General features: G+C 42.0%; 1 protein-coding gene across 3 annotated transcripts in view; it reads left to right on the forward strand.

Annotated features, from left to right (window-relative positions):
* Window positions 1-12,771, forward strand: part of LOC137431847 (uncharacterized) — a 113,079-nt gene extending 100,308 nt beyond the window's left edge. For all 3 annotated transcript variants that reach the window (XM_068123605.2, XM_068123606.2, XM_078782571.1), the window contains 3 exons: window positions 447-565; window positions 2,006-2,970; window positions 11,520-12,771. In XM_068123605.2, coding sequence (XP_067979706.2) covers window positions 447-565; window positions 2,006-2,970; window positions 11,520-11,702 — 1,267 coding nt within the window. In that variant the 3' untranslated portion in view covers window positions 11,703-12,771. The remainder of the gene's footprint in view (window positions 1-446; window positions 566-2,005; window positions 2,971-11,519) is intronic.
* Window positions 12,772-17,991: the final 5,220 nt, after the last annotated feature.

The raw sequence follows: 17,991 nt of genomic DNA on the forward strand, positions 1-17,991 counted from the left end.
GACAGGATGAGTCAACCCACCTGATGTTATTTCAATGGCATGGCAAAGGCTCACACTCTGGACCCGAAGATGTCAAGCCAGCCACCTTCGCCGTTAAGCTAACACCAGGCTTAAATCATTGTATGATATTCAAAAATAAATCATATGATATTCATTTGTTCAAAAAATAAATGATGTTCCATACTTGATTTGAGAAAAAATGCTCCCTGTTTTTAAGCATATAACTTCCTTGTTGATCTTTTATTTATTCACAGAAAGTATATCACATTTATTTATTGATGTCAATATTACTCAAACTGTTTAAAATAAAATTGTCAAAATTAAAAATAAGAAAAAGCATGAACACCACACAACGTCATCATATTTGCACACGTCCAGCACCATACTCGCCGGTCCTTTGCAAATGCCTGCTGCTGAAGTTTAAATGTTTTTTGTTCCCCTTGCAGAAGGAATCTCTATGAAGCCTACATCGAGCTGATGGCCCAGTTTCGTAACCTGCAGTGGCTGACCAAAAAACAGTCTGAAATTATCCAAAATCTCACTTGTCACAAACAACAAAATAAATGTAAGCGAAATCATGGTTTGTACTTTTCCGATTTCACCTTTCCATGTCAAAGATTGTTCCACATAATAATATAATTTATTTTGATGTCAAAAAAATTAACATTTTGCCTTCTTTCAATGGGCACAAATTATCACTGGCTGTATGAAATCTGAAATTCCTACCTTACCTTCTTTAAGGCTCAATCCTCTCCCCCATGCTCTTTAGTCTGCTCATACGCGACATTCCACAACCACACGAGAACATACAAATAGCCTCATATGCGGATGATAAAACCATCACCTCTACTCATAGCAACATCAACACCACCACAGCACAACTTCAACCCTTCCTCAGCACCCTACAAACCTGGCTCACCATCAACAGACAAAAAGTAGCCCCCTCAGAATCAACAGTCACACTTCTAACTCCAAAAAAACACATCCACAACCACATCACCATAAACGCAATCAAGAACCAGGACCCAAACTGTATCTCAGGCACAAAACCCCCACCCATCGATGACGCAGAGAAACTACTCCCCAAGTCTGATCGTGTTCACCTTTCATGTATTCGCTGTGGACACCACCCACAACTTTTACACTGCAAGCATAGACTCGACGACACCAATGACGACATCTGCAACCACTGCCAGGCCACTCCACACACAATAAAACACATCATAGAACACTGCACGGCCCTGGCTTCACGTAGGCAAGAGCACAACAACATCTCGGATGTGGGATCTCTGGGTCGCTCCCGTGAGATCGATTGTCTATCTCCGTGCCGCTGGTTTGTTCAACCAGAACTGACTGGGGCAACACAACAGCTACTACGACTACTACTACTACTACGTGTTTTAAAAAAATCAATTTTTCATGTGTTCCACTTTAATTTTACATCGACATTGTACAAAAGACATGGTCAAACCCCACATGTTGAAATGCACGGAAGGAGGAAAATTTTCCATAATCGCCCTGCTAAATGCAGAGAGAAATGCAATGTCACAAAGACAGCATCGCTGGTACCCGAAGTTCCCAGGAAGTTGCGTCAATTCGTCTAAGCTCAGCAGCTATGTGTTTGTCTAAAGTCAAATCCAGCTGTCTCATGTATTTGTTTGCATGCGTGTGCGTAATTCATGTCGTAGCTCCTCCACGTGCTTTAGACTCGGAATAAAAACTGAATTCGGGATTATACATTGCATCAATTTAGTTTTAGCTTTAAAAGTCATCAACAATAATTTGAAAGTGATGCACTGCTGTACACGTGACAATAAGTTCCTCACCTACATTAACCAGATTCACGTTTGTTTTTAGTCTGAGCCTCAATATGCAGTCAACCGGAAATTCATACTTCCTGAAGAATTTATTTGTTATCGTATTGTTGTTTTTTTTTGGTAAGTACATATTTAATTTGGAAAATCGTTATATATAGCTAAGCTGTGAATTTCTTCTTGTCCGGCAGGCCCCGAGTCCATACCAATACAGTGCACAGATCTGGAGGCTTCAGAAGCACTGCAGGTGACATCTTACACTAGATTTCCTAGTCTTGGGTTATTATTGCCGAAAGATGCCAAATCTGAATTATCAGCAACTCGAGCCTGGGCAGAAAAGCGAGTGAAAATCGAGGAACAGCCAATTATTCACGTCCCACAAGGTGATCTGAAACCTCCGCCAACTTTTAAAGCCATTGCTACAGAAACTACCTCCTCTGTGGACGTCTCTCCAAGCAAAACTACTTGTAATAATATAACAATGTACATTCGGAATACCGATCCCAGCCAACAGGATGAGGGCATTTTAGGTGGCGATGAGAAAATTCCGCCACCTTTTAAACACATTCCTACAGAAACTACCTCCTCTGTGGACGTCTCTCCAAGCAAAACTGCTTGTAATAATATAACCATGTACATTCGGAATACCGATCCCAGCCAACAGGATGAGGGCATTTTAGGTGGCGATGAGAAAATTCCGCCACCTTTTAAACACATTCCTACAGAAACCACCTCCTCTGTGGACGTCTCTCCGAGCAAAACTGCTTGTTATAATGCAACCATGTACATTCGCAATACCAAGCCCAGCCGACAGGATGCAGACATTTTAGGGGACGATGAAAGTTTTTTGCAAACAGTTGATTCATTGAGCCTACTTGGCTTAAAACGACCACCGCCAGATTCAGACTACCTCAGTCCATTTATAAACAGCACCAATCAAGAACACCTTTGTGAAGAAATCCGCCGCTTTCGTTTGAACCCGAAGGGGTTATGTAAACCAACGGCGTCGTGCGATGCATCCAACAAGAAGATCGGCTCACCTGCAACTGAAAAACGAGTAATGCCCAAAGGCATCGTGAAATACCATGGTACCGGCACAGACCACAACATACCTGCACGCTTTCCACAACTTGGAAAAGAACGCAAAGACGTAAAGGTTTGTGTTAAACAATCTTGTTTCTTTTCACAAGCCAGCTTACCCGAGGATTATGCATTTATAAAATGAAACTTTGTATATGCAAACATTAGGGGATGCATGACATATGTAACGATTTTCTTTAAAAAAAAAATGGGAATTTATTTTACATCCGCCACCGCAAGTGGATAGAGGTTATGTTTTCACCCCTGTCTGTCAGTGAACAGGATATTTTTGAGATTTTTATTTATTTTATTATTTAAAAAATTTGTCGATGGATTTGCACGAAATTTAGTGGAGAGTTTACATATGTGACTCGGACAAAATGGTTATATTTTGGTGAAGATCCGAATCTGGATTCGGTTATAAGAATTATTTAATTTTTTAAGTGATTCTTCACCATTGGGAGATAGGGCCAAAAACGATAAATAGCAGGATATCTCAAAAAGTTGTGGACGGATTTGGAGGAAACTTGGTGGATAGGTTGGGTGTCTGACGAGGAAGAATCGATTAGGTTCTGGTGAAGATCTGAATATGGATTCGGATACGAGAATTATTATACGCGGAATTATTATATGCGGACATCTGAAAAGAAGACATCTGAATACAAAGCGGACGCGGGCGGGCTTTGCATTTTCAGATGCTTTCTCGTTGTATTTTGCATCTCTTTGCTCTTCAAGGTTTTCTCATTTGTGATTATTTTCCTGTTTGATTATCCACAGTTTAGCTTTACAATATGTAATCATAGCAAGCTCATTGTTCATGCTAATTGCATTGCGTATTCATTCTTCCTTTTACTTGTTTGAAGATGTGTCGTCTTATCCAAAAATTTAGAAACTTGTAGGTAACCTTTTTTGATTTTTCAGCCAAGACAAAAAATGTGATAACATAATTGTCAGTTTGTGTTTTCTTGCTGTTCGCCTCATTGTAATTGGAGTTGGCAGGGAGAAAATATCCCATAAGTGCCCTCGTTTGGGAAAGCAATGACACATCCTGTGATGGATGAGCTGTAAACGCTTTCGGCATAAAGTAGCTGGGGTTATCTCACATCGCCTCAGAATGCATGCTGAATGGAATATCTTAGTCTCGAATGGGCATGTCGCCAACACGTCCGGCAGGTGAGGTGCTCATGTGCTCTGTGGTTGAAATGATTGAGGTCAAAGGCAGTCACGTGACCTGTTGAATGGCATAAATTTCTGCTAATTCCAGAAAAGAGTGCTGATTTCAAAATGAAAATGCAGCAAAATGAAATAAAAACAACATTTGGATAAAAGCCAAATTATTCAATTATTCTTTGACCCAGTTTGTATTTTGGTGCCTAGTTAATCTTACGCAAGCACATGAAGTCGGTGAGGATCACCAATCTGCCGCAAGCACAAACGTTTCCACTCGGGCACTTTCAAATTTTTTTTTTTCAGAAACCGAACAATCCGAATACTGCACTATGGTATGTGCAGGTAGCTTCGGGCTGCACCTGGGTATGTTTACAATGTCAAGCATATTAGGGCCATCACTCTGGACATATCTCGTGTTTTTTGACAAGTCTGGCATCCTGCCTTTCTTTCCAAACCAAATCAGGACTCTGCTTATGGCATCAAAGGCCAACTACACACTTAGCTTACTGACTTCCTCTAGTCGAATACTGCACCATGCAATTTGGCCGTAACCTCATTGCATATATATCCTGGCCATAACCTCATTCCTCTTTGGCTGACTTTCGTAGCCAAAGTGTCATTCCAAAAGGAATCCATTAATCTCCTCTCTCTGTCAAAGCTGGAGTGTCCCAAGGCAGTGTTCTGTGCCCAGTCCTATTCCTGATCTTCATCAATGATCTCTTTAAATCAGGAAAATCCCCTTTATCTATTTTCTGATGACTCCACCATCTGCAATGACATTCCTCGTCCTTCAGATGGAGGCAGCAGCCTCTTTCCTCTCTTCAGACATTGGTAAAATCACTAGCTAGTCAAACACTCGTTTGAAACACTTTGAATATGTCTTTCAATCCAGACAAATCACACATTCTCACTATCTTTGAATGGACCGTCTGGTAAACCCTCCTATCTACTTTATCAACAATCCTCTTCAGGAAGTTCAGTCATTCAAACCCCTGGGTCTCACTATCAGCCATATACTTGAGCAAACCATATTTCCAAGTTGGCCTTCAAAGCTATTCGCCAGCTGGGCATCCTCCTTCGTACAAGGTCCTTCCTTGACACACGTGAACTCCGATCCACCTATGTACATCTGCAGCTTGATGTAATACTGCTCTCCCCTCTGGACTGACTCCCCTGCCGTGCATCCTTCTCAGCTTGACACTGTGGAAACTAAGACCTTTGAGATTGTTGGAATCTCCCACGATGTTACTGAGTCTATTGGCCTGCCACTTTCACATCACAGACAGGTCGGTGGACCGCTTCCATTTTGGTCTTGCACCCTCTCCTCTTTCCATTCTTAGTCCCCTCCCCTTCCCACAGGTTCCTGCAGGATGCTCACGGACCACCATCATCAACCCCCTTCTGGTGAAACTCCCAAAATCCAGAATCACTGCTCACCTTCACTCATTTGTGTCCTTTCTTTTCCCCGCTTGTGAAACCAACTTCCACATTCTCTTCAATCTCATTCTTCCCTCCAGCTCTTCAAGACAGCTTTTCAACACCATCTCAGATCATCCCCAATCCACAACAATAATCTTTTCTACCGCCGTTAACCCACCTCTTGTCCAGCCCCATGTGTCCTCCCCTAGCCCTCATTCCTCCCCACTCCATTATTCATCCAAGTCTCCCTGTAGTATTCATCTACAGTAGTCATCCAAGTTTCCCTTTTGTAATAATTTGTCTTTTGGCTGTGTATCTGAATTTGATTCTCCTATAAATGGAATCCTGGTGCTTTGCAGGCAATATGTTGCATGGAGTATTGGGATGGTATTCACATGGTTCCTTTCAAAAATAATAGGCCATTAAAATGCATATACATCCTGGCCAAGTTCCATACTTCCCAGGTTTGCAGGGTCATGCATCAGCAACATCAGAAAGAAAGTGGTTTTGGTATTTCTAACCTAAAATATGACATTGGCACTACTTGTTGCAGAAATAATCATCTGGCCTCTAAACATTTCCATACATTTTTTTTTAAACTTAAAATATGTGATAGAACAACGAGTCAAGTTATATTGTTGTTTTTATTTTTCCCCCTTAAACAATGTATTATGATTTCGAGTAATTCACGGCATAAACATTTGTTCCGCAGGAAATAGTAGTCATTAACACGGAAAACAGCCTGTTATTATAAATATAATTATGAAGTAAACAAAATGGCCATGTTGATGTCGAGTATAATAAAAAATTAACACTTGTTTTTGGCTTTAGGCCAAAATAAATATCCCAGTGACCCCAGTTAGGAATTAATTATTTTTTTTAAAGATCAACTACAAAGCATCTGAAAATGCAAAGCCCATCCACATCCGTGGGCTAAACATACAAAATAAAAATTGATGATTTTATGTAGCCTTGACCTTTGACCTTTTGATAAAAAAGAGCTTCCAGCTTTTGATTGGTGATCCAATTCAGTGACCCAATATGCGGATTCTTAAAATTTCAGTTCAATCTGATGAAAATTGATGATTTTATGTAGCCTTGACCTTTGACCTTTTGATTAAAAAGAGCTTCTGGCTTTTGATTGGTGGTCTAATTCAGTGCCCCAATGTGCGAATTCTTAAAATTTCAGTTCAATCTGATGAAAATTGATGATTTTATGTGACATTAACGTTTGAATTTTTGATTAAGTTATTAATTTGCCTTCTCCGTATGATCATAATAAAGCTATGTTTAAAATTTGATGACAAAAACTAAAATGGTAAATTGAAATTTCAGGCCAATTGGATAAAAATGGATGATTTTATGTGACGCGGACCTTTGACCTTTTGGCCTTTTAACAAAATTATTAATTTGCCCTCTCGATATTATCATTATAAAGCTTTCATGAAAATTTAATGACAAAACTCAAATTGTAAAAAAGTTATGGCTGGACAGATACACACAGACAGACAGATACACACAGACAGACAGATACACACAGACAGACAGATACACACAGACAGACAGATACACACAGACAGACAGATACACACAGACAGACAGATACACACAGACAGACAGACACAGCTTTTTCTGGTCTTCATCAATGATCTCTCCGACTCTCTGGAAAATCCTCTCTATCTCTTTGCTGATGATTCTACTCTCTGCCGCTCCATTCCTCATCCCTCAGATCGGCAGTCTGCAGCCTCCTCACTCTCTGCAGACCTGGACAAAATCACAGACTGGTCAAACAAGTGGAACATGTCTTTCAATCCTGACAAATCTCACACTCTTACTATGTCTCTCCGAGAAGACAGACTGGACAACCCTCCCATATACTTTCTCAACAATCCTCTCCAAGAAGTTCTGTCACTCAAGCTCTTGGGTCTCACTATCTCTCTGCCATGATCTTTCCTCGGAAAACAACATTTCCAAGCAGGCCTCCAAAGCCAGTCACCCACTGGGCATCCTCCTGCGTGCGAAGTCCTTCCCTGGCACCCCTGAGATCCTCACCACATTCAAGGCTTTCATCCGCAGCTCAATGGAATACTGCTCTTCCCTCTGGGCTGTTGCTCCTGCCTCACACCTAGCTCGTCTTCACGCTGTTGAAACCAAAGCATTCAGAATCATTGGAATCTCCCGCGATGAAGCTGATTGTGAGGGTCTTGCACTCGCTCACCACAGGCAGGTAGGTGGTCTTTCTGTCTTCTACCGACTCCTCTCTGGCCTAGCTCCCCCAGCTCTGTCTGTGCTCTGTCCCCCAAATATTCCTACAGGTCACACAAGTTCTGCCAGCAACCCTCTTCTGGTGAAATTGCCAAAATCAAGACTCTCTGCTCACCTTCACTCTTTCATTCCTCTTTTTCCCCACCTCCGGAACAACTCCCTCACTCTCTTTAATCCCACTCCTCCCTCCAGGTCTTTAAAACAGCTGTTCACCACCATCTCTTATCTTGATCTTTTCTTTTCATCCAAAACCTTGATCTTTTCTACCCCCGCAAATTCACCCCAGATCCACTTTTTTGAAATACCAACTTCTTTCCTGGAAGTCCAACCAGTGTCCATGTGTTTTATACCTCTCCCACCTCAACCCCCCCCCCCCCCCCCTTCCCATGCCTCCTCCCCAAGCCCTCTCCCTCCCACAGATCTCTCGATGTCCCTGTTCTCTGCTGTTGTGCTTGTGTGCTTCCCTCTCTCTCCCCATCTTATCTCCCGCTCCCTTTATTATTAGTTTTTTATGTGTCCGTTTTTGTGATTAATGTTAACTCTTACACGAGCCTCGATCTTGTATACAAAAAAAAAAACATCTCCTAGTGTGCAGGGGACGAGCTAACTAGAAAGCATCTGAAAGTGCAAAGCCTGTCCACATTCGCTTTGTATTGTACACCGCACCTTTCCTATGCCATCTCCAGGCATTGCAAATCGTCATTACTGGGCACCGAAGGGGGCTCGGCAGTGACGCACGCTGAAAGGGAGTACTCGGTTTTCACTCTGGTTGTTTTCTTGCTTTCTTGTTCTCTTGTTTGTTTGTTTGTCCGGGCGATATCTCAGCCATCCTTTGAGCTGGGAAGCTGAAATTTCGGCACAGCAGTGAGCAAGGCCTTTCTCCAAAACCGTATTTTTCGTTTTTTGATTAATCAATTAATTGAGGAGTTATTTAATTATTAGCGATTAATTAAGTACTTATTTAATTAATCAAATTTCCTTTCTCTTCTGACCATTAACTCAGGCACCTTTTGAGTTAGGAAGCTGATATTTGGACATGCCAATGACCAGGTGATTTGGCTGCAAAGGATATTTTTGATTTATTAATTAATCAATTAATCAATTAATCGATGAATTATTTAATTATTCGATTTATGACAATTTTTTTTTTTTTTTAAGGTACAGATTCTAATGAAATGGTGGTGGTTTGTGTGTTCTCTGACCGAATTGATTAATAATTTAATTTTTTTATGATTATTATTTATTTATTTTCATTATTAATCATTTATTTATTTTCTTTCTCATTTGGCCAATATCTCAGGCACCTTTTGAGCTCGGAAGCTAATATTTGGACATGACAGTGACCAAGTGATGTGGCTATCAAGGATATTTTTGATTTATTGATTAATCATTTTATCGATTAATTATTTATTGATTAATTATTGATTAATCAATTGTTTATTTAATTTTTTATTAATGACTTATTTAATTAAATTTCTAAAAGATACATCTTCGGGTGAAGCACTTGTGGTTTAGTTATGCTATTAGCCAATTGATTAAGGAAATATTTTGTGATAATGTTTTATTGATTTTAATTATACAATTAATCAATTAGCGTACACCTCTCCCTCCCAATGCAGCCTATATGAGGTGCACTGCGGTATTGCCGGTCGCCGGAGACGCCCCGGCAATGCCGCACTGTAGGATATTGAATTATTTGGCATGGGGGCGGTGTACTTTGAATGTATCTGTACTTGTTCAGAGTTGTTTTTCTTCTTTATGCTAAACATGACTAAAACAGCAAAAAAAAATTGACGCTTTTAGTGGACCTTAACCTTTTGACCTCAAAAGCAATAGGCTTCAGTGACACAATATGCAAAACCTGCTTAAATTTAAAGTCAACCAGATGAAAATTGATGATTTATGCAACCTTGACCGTTGACCTTTTTATTGGTTAACCAAATTGGTGATGTGATATGCAAATTCGTTAAATTTCAGGTCAATTGAATGAAAATTGACGATTTTGTGATGCTGACTTTTGACCTTTTGACCAAATTATTAATTTGTCTTCTCCATATTTTCCTCATAAAGCTTTGTTGAAAATTCGATGACAAAATCTGAAATGTTTTAAACAAACGGTACGGCACATGGTTGCGGACGGATGGATGGACGGACACACGCGCATGCACACGCACACCACAATTGCAAAACCTCGTCTCCCGCTGCGTGGTGGACAGGATCATTAAAACAAAGATCCCATACTTATTGTTAACTAAAGGCCAAGAAAATGGTTCCTTGGGATTGACGATTTGTGTGTTTGTTGGAAAACATGGGGTGATGTTTGCAGTCACATGACCTTAGCATGTGGAATTGTCAGTTTTGCTGCTTGTCAGATCAACAAATCTTTGCGGTTTGCATCCTTGTCACACTCATGGCAGGCAAATATCATCATACCACTATCGGCAAAATGTTCTGGTACTTTTAATTTTCAGTTGTCTCCTAGTGTCATTGTATATTTCATTTAAAAATAACCTGATGTCTTAGAATGTCCTTGTCCCTCGTGTGATATGTATACGAGTGTTCTTTTAGTGTGATATGTATACGAGTGTGATATGTATACGAGTGTTCTTTTAGTATTGGACATCGTTTAAAAAGGTGTACCATATTGCTATTTGCCAGTATGCTAATTTATCAGAATTTTTAAGTTTAGTCTCAAATTCCATGCAGAACTCTTATGCTGCGGTTTTGTCAATGGGATTGACCATCGAAATCGGACGGAGAATGTGTTTTCATCTCTGTTGTTCTGTCTGTGAGCAGGATATCTCAAAACGTGGACAGATTCGGACGGAACTTGGTGGAGAGGTTGGGTGTTTGTCAAGGACGAATTTATTTGATTTTCAAGAATATCGGGATCCGATCCTTATATTATAATATTTTTAAGTGATTCTTCGCCATTGAGAGATGGAACCCAAAAATAATATGACAAAACAGTCCGTCAGTCCGTAAACACTTGCAACTTCTCCAAAACCGCTGAAAGCATTGTGACCAAATTTGGCACAAATGATCTTTGTTATGTTGCAACTCGAATTTGTTCACGGCATTAAACAAAATCGGGGTTTAAGGGGTCGACCAGGGGTCAAAGTGGATCCAGGTTTGACCCCCCCCCCCCTCCCCCCCAAAATAGGATTTTCCTTTTCCCACTGAAACTACACACTATTTCGATGAAACTTGACCACAACCTTCACCGCCCATGACATACCAAAGTTTGTTCACGGCATAAAAAAAAAATCGGGCCCTGAAAGGGTCTACTGGGCTACTGGGAGAGGGGTGGGGGGGGGGGGTTGCCCCACAAAATAGGTATTTGCTTCTTCTCAGAAACTACACACGCAATTCCGATGAAACTTGTACCAAAATTTGTTCACGGCATTAAAAAAATCAATTGGGGAAGGATTGGGGGGGGGGGGGGGGTGGGTGGGAGGCAGGGAGAGGGAGAGGTTTCCCCTCAAAATAGGTCATTTTTGTTGGTTTATTATTTAAAGTCTTATGATTACATTAGTTTGATTCTGCATGCTGGCCTGCCCCCTAGCAACCATTTAAATTGGTTTAAATACCACGAGACTGTTTAAAATACCTTTAGCCAGTGTAGTATACTGCTTTATTCTACCAGGTGAGCGCCCAGGGGTATTGCCCCTATTTTTTCTTGCTTTTATCCTGTTGAATGAGGATGAACAATGTGCAGTATCTTCTTTTTAAAAATCCTAAACACATGCTTTTGTGGCTGTTCAATTGCAGGTCCCTCCCACGGAAGACATTGGCAATATTTGTTTGACACCTCGCTCCATTGGTACCGACGAGTTTGCTTTCATTGCCAGGACATGTCCAATTTGCACCATTGTCATCTACGTGCGGCCTGGAAATGAAGATGAGATGCAGCACCATGTGAATACGCACCTGGACAATGACTTAAGATTATAAAATATTTGAAGAGCGCCAAGCGCAATCTTTGCTGGACAGCTGCATCTCGGTTGTTTCAAAAATTTTTAATAACACTTTATAACTAACAGCTTTGTGTATGTCACTTAAATAATCAAATTGTACTTTGTATTGGCTTTGACTCAAAAAACAATGAGCGAATCCTCGTTTGCTGTTATTTGAGAAGCTAGCTGCAGTGACTTGTAGTTTTATTTTTTGTAGACGGTCCACTTATGGACACAAAAGCTTTTTATTGGGTATCGACCAACATATTTGAGGATTTTTTTTCCTCCTTTTTCTCCCCCTTTTTTTTTTTGCTTTACCTTTTTCCTTGCTACCCTTTCTGACCCCAGTGCACAAATTTGTCGGTACATTATAAAACTTTTCCAGTTGAAATCTCTGAGCAGCTTTGTCAACACCTTGCTGTTATAGCTTGGGGACACAGGGTTATATTTTGGGAAGCAGAACTGTTCGAACACTTTGGGAAGCTTCAACCCCCAGTTGGTTTGTATAAGGAAAGATTGTTTTGTACCCACCGATGAAGTTGTGTATGAAGTTGTCGAAACGCAGTACCAAATTGTGCCTCCGACAGCGTGCTTACTCCAGCACCATAGTTTGTAAAATTATCGGAGAAATTGGCAGCCAGTGATCCGCATTAATCTGCAATCTTCTTGCTTTTCCAACAATGTGCGTTTGTGAATGTCATATTTATTTGTATGTTGGGAATTGGGCGTTATCTTAAAGTACACTGCTCAAAATCATTTCCAGGTTAACTTTAGTTTGTTTCTGTTAATAAGCTAACTATGAATATTGTAATCAATGGTGAAACATGCCTGGCTTCAAAATTCAACATATTACCCTGAATTATTTTGAGCAGTACATCATCATACATCGTTGTACGGGTTAAATTACTTACTCTGTTTATATTGAATTGTTTAGTGCGCTTTGAATGGTGCGATTAATACTCTTAACAAAATGAGTGTTTAATTTTATTATTATTTTAATTATTTTTATGAATTTTCATTATTTCGGTTTTTTTTTTTCAATAAAAAAACAAAAACATGTAATCACAGATGAAGCATCACAAGGCTGGACTAAAACCATTGTTGTAAATGAGACGGCACTGCTGAGCTCAGAGTCCCAATATTGTACGCCTAGCCCAGATGTTCTGACCGGCTGAGACTAGAATTCCTGCATGGAGCTTTTGCCCACGGATTTTGTATTCGTTTTCAAAATACGGAATGGCAAAAAAGAAAACTTTGTGGGAGTTTGTTCCAGCAGCGGGGGAAAAAGAGGAATGAAGGAGCGAAGGTGAGCTTATAGCCTAGATTTTGGCAGTTTCATCAGAAGAGAATAAAGAAATTGGAAAGAAGAAAAGGAAAACTTCCAGGAAAGAAGTAGGAATTTCAAAAAAGTGTATCTGGGGTAAAAATTAGCGGGGGTAGAAAAGATAAAGGTTTTGGATGGCGGAAGATAAGAGATGGTGGTGAACAGCTGTTTGAAAGACCTGGAGGGAGGAGTGGGATTGAAGAGAGTGAGGGAGTTTGTTCCAGAGGTGGGAGAAAAGAGGAATGAAAGGAGTGAAGGTGAATAGAGAGTCTTGATTTTGGCAGTTTCACCAGAAGAGGGTTGCTGGCAGATCTTCTGCATCCTGCAGGAATATTTGGGAAACAGAGCACAGATAGAGCTGGGGGAGCAAGGCCAAAGAGGAGTCGGTAGAAGACAGAAAGACCACCAACCTGCCTGCGGTGAGAAAGAGAGAAAGGCCCTCAAAATCAGCTTCATTGCAGGAGATTCCAATGATTCTGAATGCTTTGGTTTCAACTTCGTGAAGCCGAGCTAGGTGCGAGGTAGGACCACCAGCCCAGAGGGGAGAGCGGTATTCCATTGAGCTGCGGATGAAAGCTTTGTATGTGGTGAGGAGCTCAGAAGTGCCCAGAAAAAGACCGTATCGAAGGCATGTGATATGTCAAGGGAGACAGCTCTGATTTCCTGTTTGGCATGGAGGACCTACATCCATTGTTGAGACAGCAGCATATCCAGAGTAGAATGACATGATCTGAATACAAATTGATGATCCGAGGTCAAGCCATTGGAGAAGAGGAAGGATTTGATGTCAGAAGTGATGATGGATTCCATGACTTTGCTGATTATTGGGAGCGAGCTGATTGGTCTGTAGTTGCAAGGATCTGTTTTTGCACCTTTTTTGTGTAAAGCTGCGATGTTGGCTGATATCTAAGCTGAAGGCAGATGACCTTGAGAAAAAGAGAGGGTGAGATAGAGCGGCAGAGCAGGATTTTAGGGCCCGTGGGCTAATGCCGTCTGGTCCAGTTGCTGAATCAGAGTCGAGGTTTGACAGAAACTTCTCTACGTTGTCAGGAGAGAAGGACACAGAGTCCAGGAACAGCTGGGTTCGACTGGGTAAGGTGGGTACAGAGAGAGAGATGGGTTCGGGACACAAGTTTTTGAGGCAAACACAGAGTTGAGGCATTCGGCTTTTTCACGTGCAGTGTCAGCTGTGTAGCCATTTAAGGTAAGGGAGGGGTTGGAGGGGGAACAAACACCAGAAACAGATTTGACCAGATGCCACCAGGATTTGGAGGAAGGAGACAGGTTTGAGAGTAGAAGGATAGTGCTTCCTGGCTCTCCTGAGGGTAGACACACCTTGGTTCCGAGCTTTGTGAAAGGAACTGAGATTGCCTTCAGTTGGATTGGCCTTCCAAGAGGCAAAGGCAAGTTGTTTCAGGGCAACTGCCTCACCACAAGATTCAGTGTACCATGGACGGGAGGAAGGGTAAGACAACTGAAGACGAGATGGGATAAATCTGTGCATGAGAGAGAGAGAGAGCAGTTTGCTTTGGAAGAATTCCCAGAAAGAGTTGATGTCAGAGGCGGTAGAGATGGGAGACCAGTCCAGATGATTGATGGCTGCTTGAAGACCATGCCAGTCGGTCTAAGTGAAATGCCAGACCCGTCGGTGCTGAGGAGGCTCTCTGAGAACGACCAGAGAGGTGTCCACTTTAACAAGCACAAGATCAGATGAGCCGATTGGAGCAGAAGAAGAGCAGCAGACATTTGCAGGGAAGTTAGTCATAACCAAGTCTAGAAGATAATGGACTCCATTGATTGAGATCCGGGTCGGGAAATTTACAGATTGTGTCAGTCCCAGTGAGTCGCAGAAGTCCTTTGCTGAGATGCCATGGCTGGTGAGAGAGGTACCCACACACAGCCACCTGGCATGATGACAGTTAAAGTCGCCACATATGAGGAAGAGAGAGTTGGGATGAGTGGATAGAAGTTGGTCCATGTTATCAAACAGGGAGATGTAAATGGAGTCATCACTGTTTGGTGGATGGTACAGAACACATATGAACAAATGGTGGGAGCAGAGGGGAAGCAGTAGCCAGAGGTACTCCTGGGGGTGAGGTGGAGAGAGGGCAGTGCAGGGAGAGTGAGGAAGAGAGTTTTTGATATATATAGCAACCAAAACCACCAGGAGGAGGAAGTAACCAGGAAGAGATATTAAGGATTCAGAGACATCTTGAAGGACGAATGTTTCTGTTGAGCAGATTACGTCTGGTTTGTCAGAAGCAACCTGCATGGAGAGATCAGTCAGGTTTGAGCGAAGGCCCCAGATGTTTGAGGTTCACACCATTAAGGAAGAGAGAGGGGGAGCATCGGGTACAGGGGAGGGGTAGGGTAAGATGAGAGATGAGAGATGAGGGGGGAGGTAGGAAGGGCTGTTGATAGTGTGTCAGAGATTACAGAAGAGTTAGGAGAAAGGGAAGGATGAGGAGGACAAAAGGTTTGATGGTGATGAGGCACAGTGAGGCGTTGTTTGAGGGGGGGGGGGGCAGAGCAAAGTAGAAGGTTGGAGGAAGTGGAGGTATGAGTTGGAAGGGAGAGGAAGTGGGGAGGAGGCAGATTTGAGAAGGAGGGGGGAGGGGAGAGAATTGGAGAAAGATGGTAAGCGGGGAGATTAGAAGGGGAGGGGGGAGTTTTGAAGGGGAGGGGTGAGGGTGCAGATTTGAAGGGGTGAGGGTGAGTTTTGAAGGTGAGGGGTGAGGGGGAGTATTGAAGGGGAGGGGGGAGTGGAAGTTTAGAAGGGGAGGGGAAAGGGGGTTGATTTGGAGGGGAGGGGGGAGAATTGAAAAGGATGGGTGAGGGGGAGTTTAGGAGGGGAGGGGTGAGGACAGAGTTTTGGAAGGGTGAGGAGGGAGTTTAGAAAGTGGATTATTAATGAAAAACGAACATTTAATACAAACTGGGTTCATTGTGATTTTCAAGTCAGAGATCCGTTTGAAAACGATCGAGGAGGGGTGGAATGCAGGTGAGTTTAGAGAATGTAGAAAGGAAGGACTGTAAGAGATTGAATTTTTTTTTGAAATGGAATGAATTGAAGAGGAAATTGAAAAAAGCCTTTTAAATAGGAAGAAAAACAGTGTGTTGTCATAAAGCACTGAATAAAACACTGCAGGGGAAAGTTTAAACATATTTAAATTATATATTTAAACAAAACCGTGAAAAACGATCTGGGAAAAGTCCCTGAAGTGAGGGCGTGGATCTGAGGAAGGACAAAGGGTTGAATGAGTATGGTGGAAACTAGAATTGGAAAGGTGAGTATCAGCTGGAGATGGAAGGAAGAGGTGGAAGAAAAGGAGATAAAGGGGGCGAGGCGAGATAACATCACACGTGGGTGGGGACAGCGAGGAGAGAAGGAAATAAAAATAAATTGTATTTTTATTTTTTGTATTTAAAACGTTAGACAAAGGGTAAGATGTTCAAGGGAGGTGGGGGTGGGGGGGGGAGAAAATCAAAGAACCAGCAATACAGCGAAGGAAGGAACATATGTTCACAAAACACCGACGGGGAGAGGGAAGCCTCAAGGTACCAGGCCGCGCACGCGGTAACAACAGAAAACGACGAATTACATACAGGTTTGCATGAATTGCAAACCGACACCAACTAGAAACACAGTAACACATACACAATAAAATAACGAGTGGAAATTTGACCAAGACACGAATGGGAAAATACTTAAACATTGATGATGTGGAGCTCGAAGGACGCTTCTTCACCAGAGGAACCGGACGCGGGATTGGCAGGAGGGTTACGTAATGGAGTTAGTTAATCAGAGTTGCTTAATCTACAATAATTTTAAAAAGTTCTAAAGTGTGGCAATTAGGAATTGGAACAGCTGGTTGTTTCAGGGCATTTATGACAAGTCGAGAAACATTTCACAGCTGCACCAATCCTGGACAGATCGCCACTCCATCACAGGATACTCGATTGAAGGTGCCAGGAATTTGTCATTTGAGCAGTGTTCAAGTGATAACTCGCCTCATCTCTGCTAAACACTCGGTGACATCTTTAACATCTCCCCATGACTAGTGCTGGCAGATGGCTCCTCCAGTTCCATGTATTTTTTCTGATTGGAGACCCATCATGCATGTGAAATAACAGGGTGACGATCTGTAGCTCTGTCGAGATTCGAAGCAAAGGAGACAGAAAGGAGACGGTTCAAAGGTGAGGATGAGGGGGCTTCAAAATTGTCAAGAGGCCATGAAATTCTTTGAGATGGATGAGGGGTCGAAAACCAGAGGTCACAGACTCGACAACTGGAACTCGCTTCCTGAAAGAGCAGTCAACACAGAAACGGTGAAGCAGTTCAAGTCAGCACTGGAAGTACACTGGGCAAATCATCCATTGAAGTACCAACCGTACCAGAGGAATACATGCATCAGCGCAGTAATGAGGGGCAAATAAGCATCACTTCCAGCCTCTACATCCAAGTAAGTAAGTGTGTGTGCATACCTAGGATAACAGACAACCTCAGTCCACTATTACCCATAATTTGATCTTTGCCTCCCCCTTTATTCCTGACTATTCTCCCCTCTGCCCCTTCCATCCTTTTATTTATGTAAGTTGCACGCTTTAGTTCAGTAACCCTTTGTTAGTTATTCCCAGTTCCAAGCTGTCCATCAATCCTAAACTCCAGCTCCCACTTTTTCTTTCTTCTGAGGATCTGCCTTCCAGTTGAGTTTACCAAAATGTCATCTCCTGTGGTTTTCACACCCTTGTGAACAGAGCTCGGAGGATTTGCTCACCTTGTAATCGTCCTGCTGAAATTGACAAAATCATGAAGATACTCGGTGACAATGGTTATCCGGAGTCTATAATCAAGAGATATGTGCCCAAGTTTCTCAACACAACAAAGGAACACAAGATCGGTCCTGACATATATGTCCGGTATATATCAGGATACCATGGAAAGGACAATCATCACGAAGGT

This window comes from Myxine glutinosa, chromosome 7 (assembly GCF_964187855.1).
Source record: "Myxine glutinosa chromosome 7, kmMyxGlut1.1, whole genome shotgun sequence".
NCBI classification, from domain to species: Eukaryota; Metazoa; Chordata; class Myxini; order Myxiniformes; family Myxinidae; genus Myxine; species Myxine glutinosa.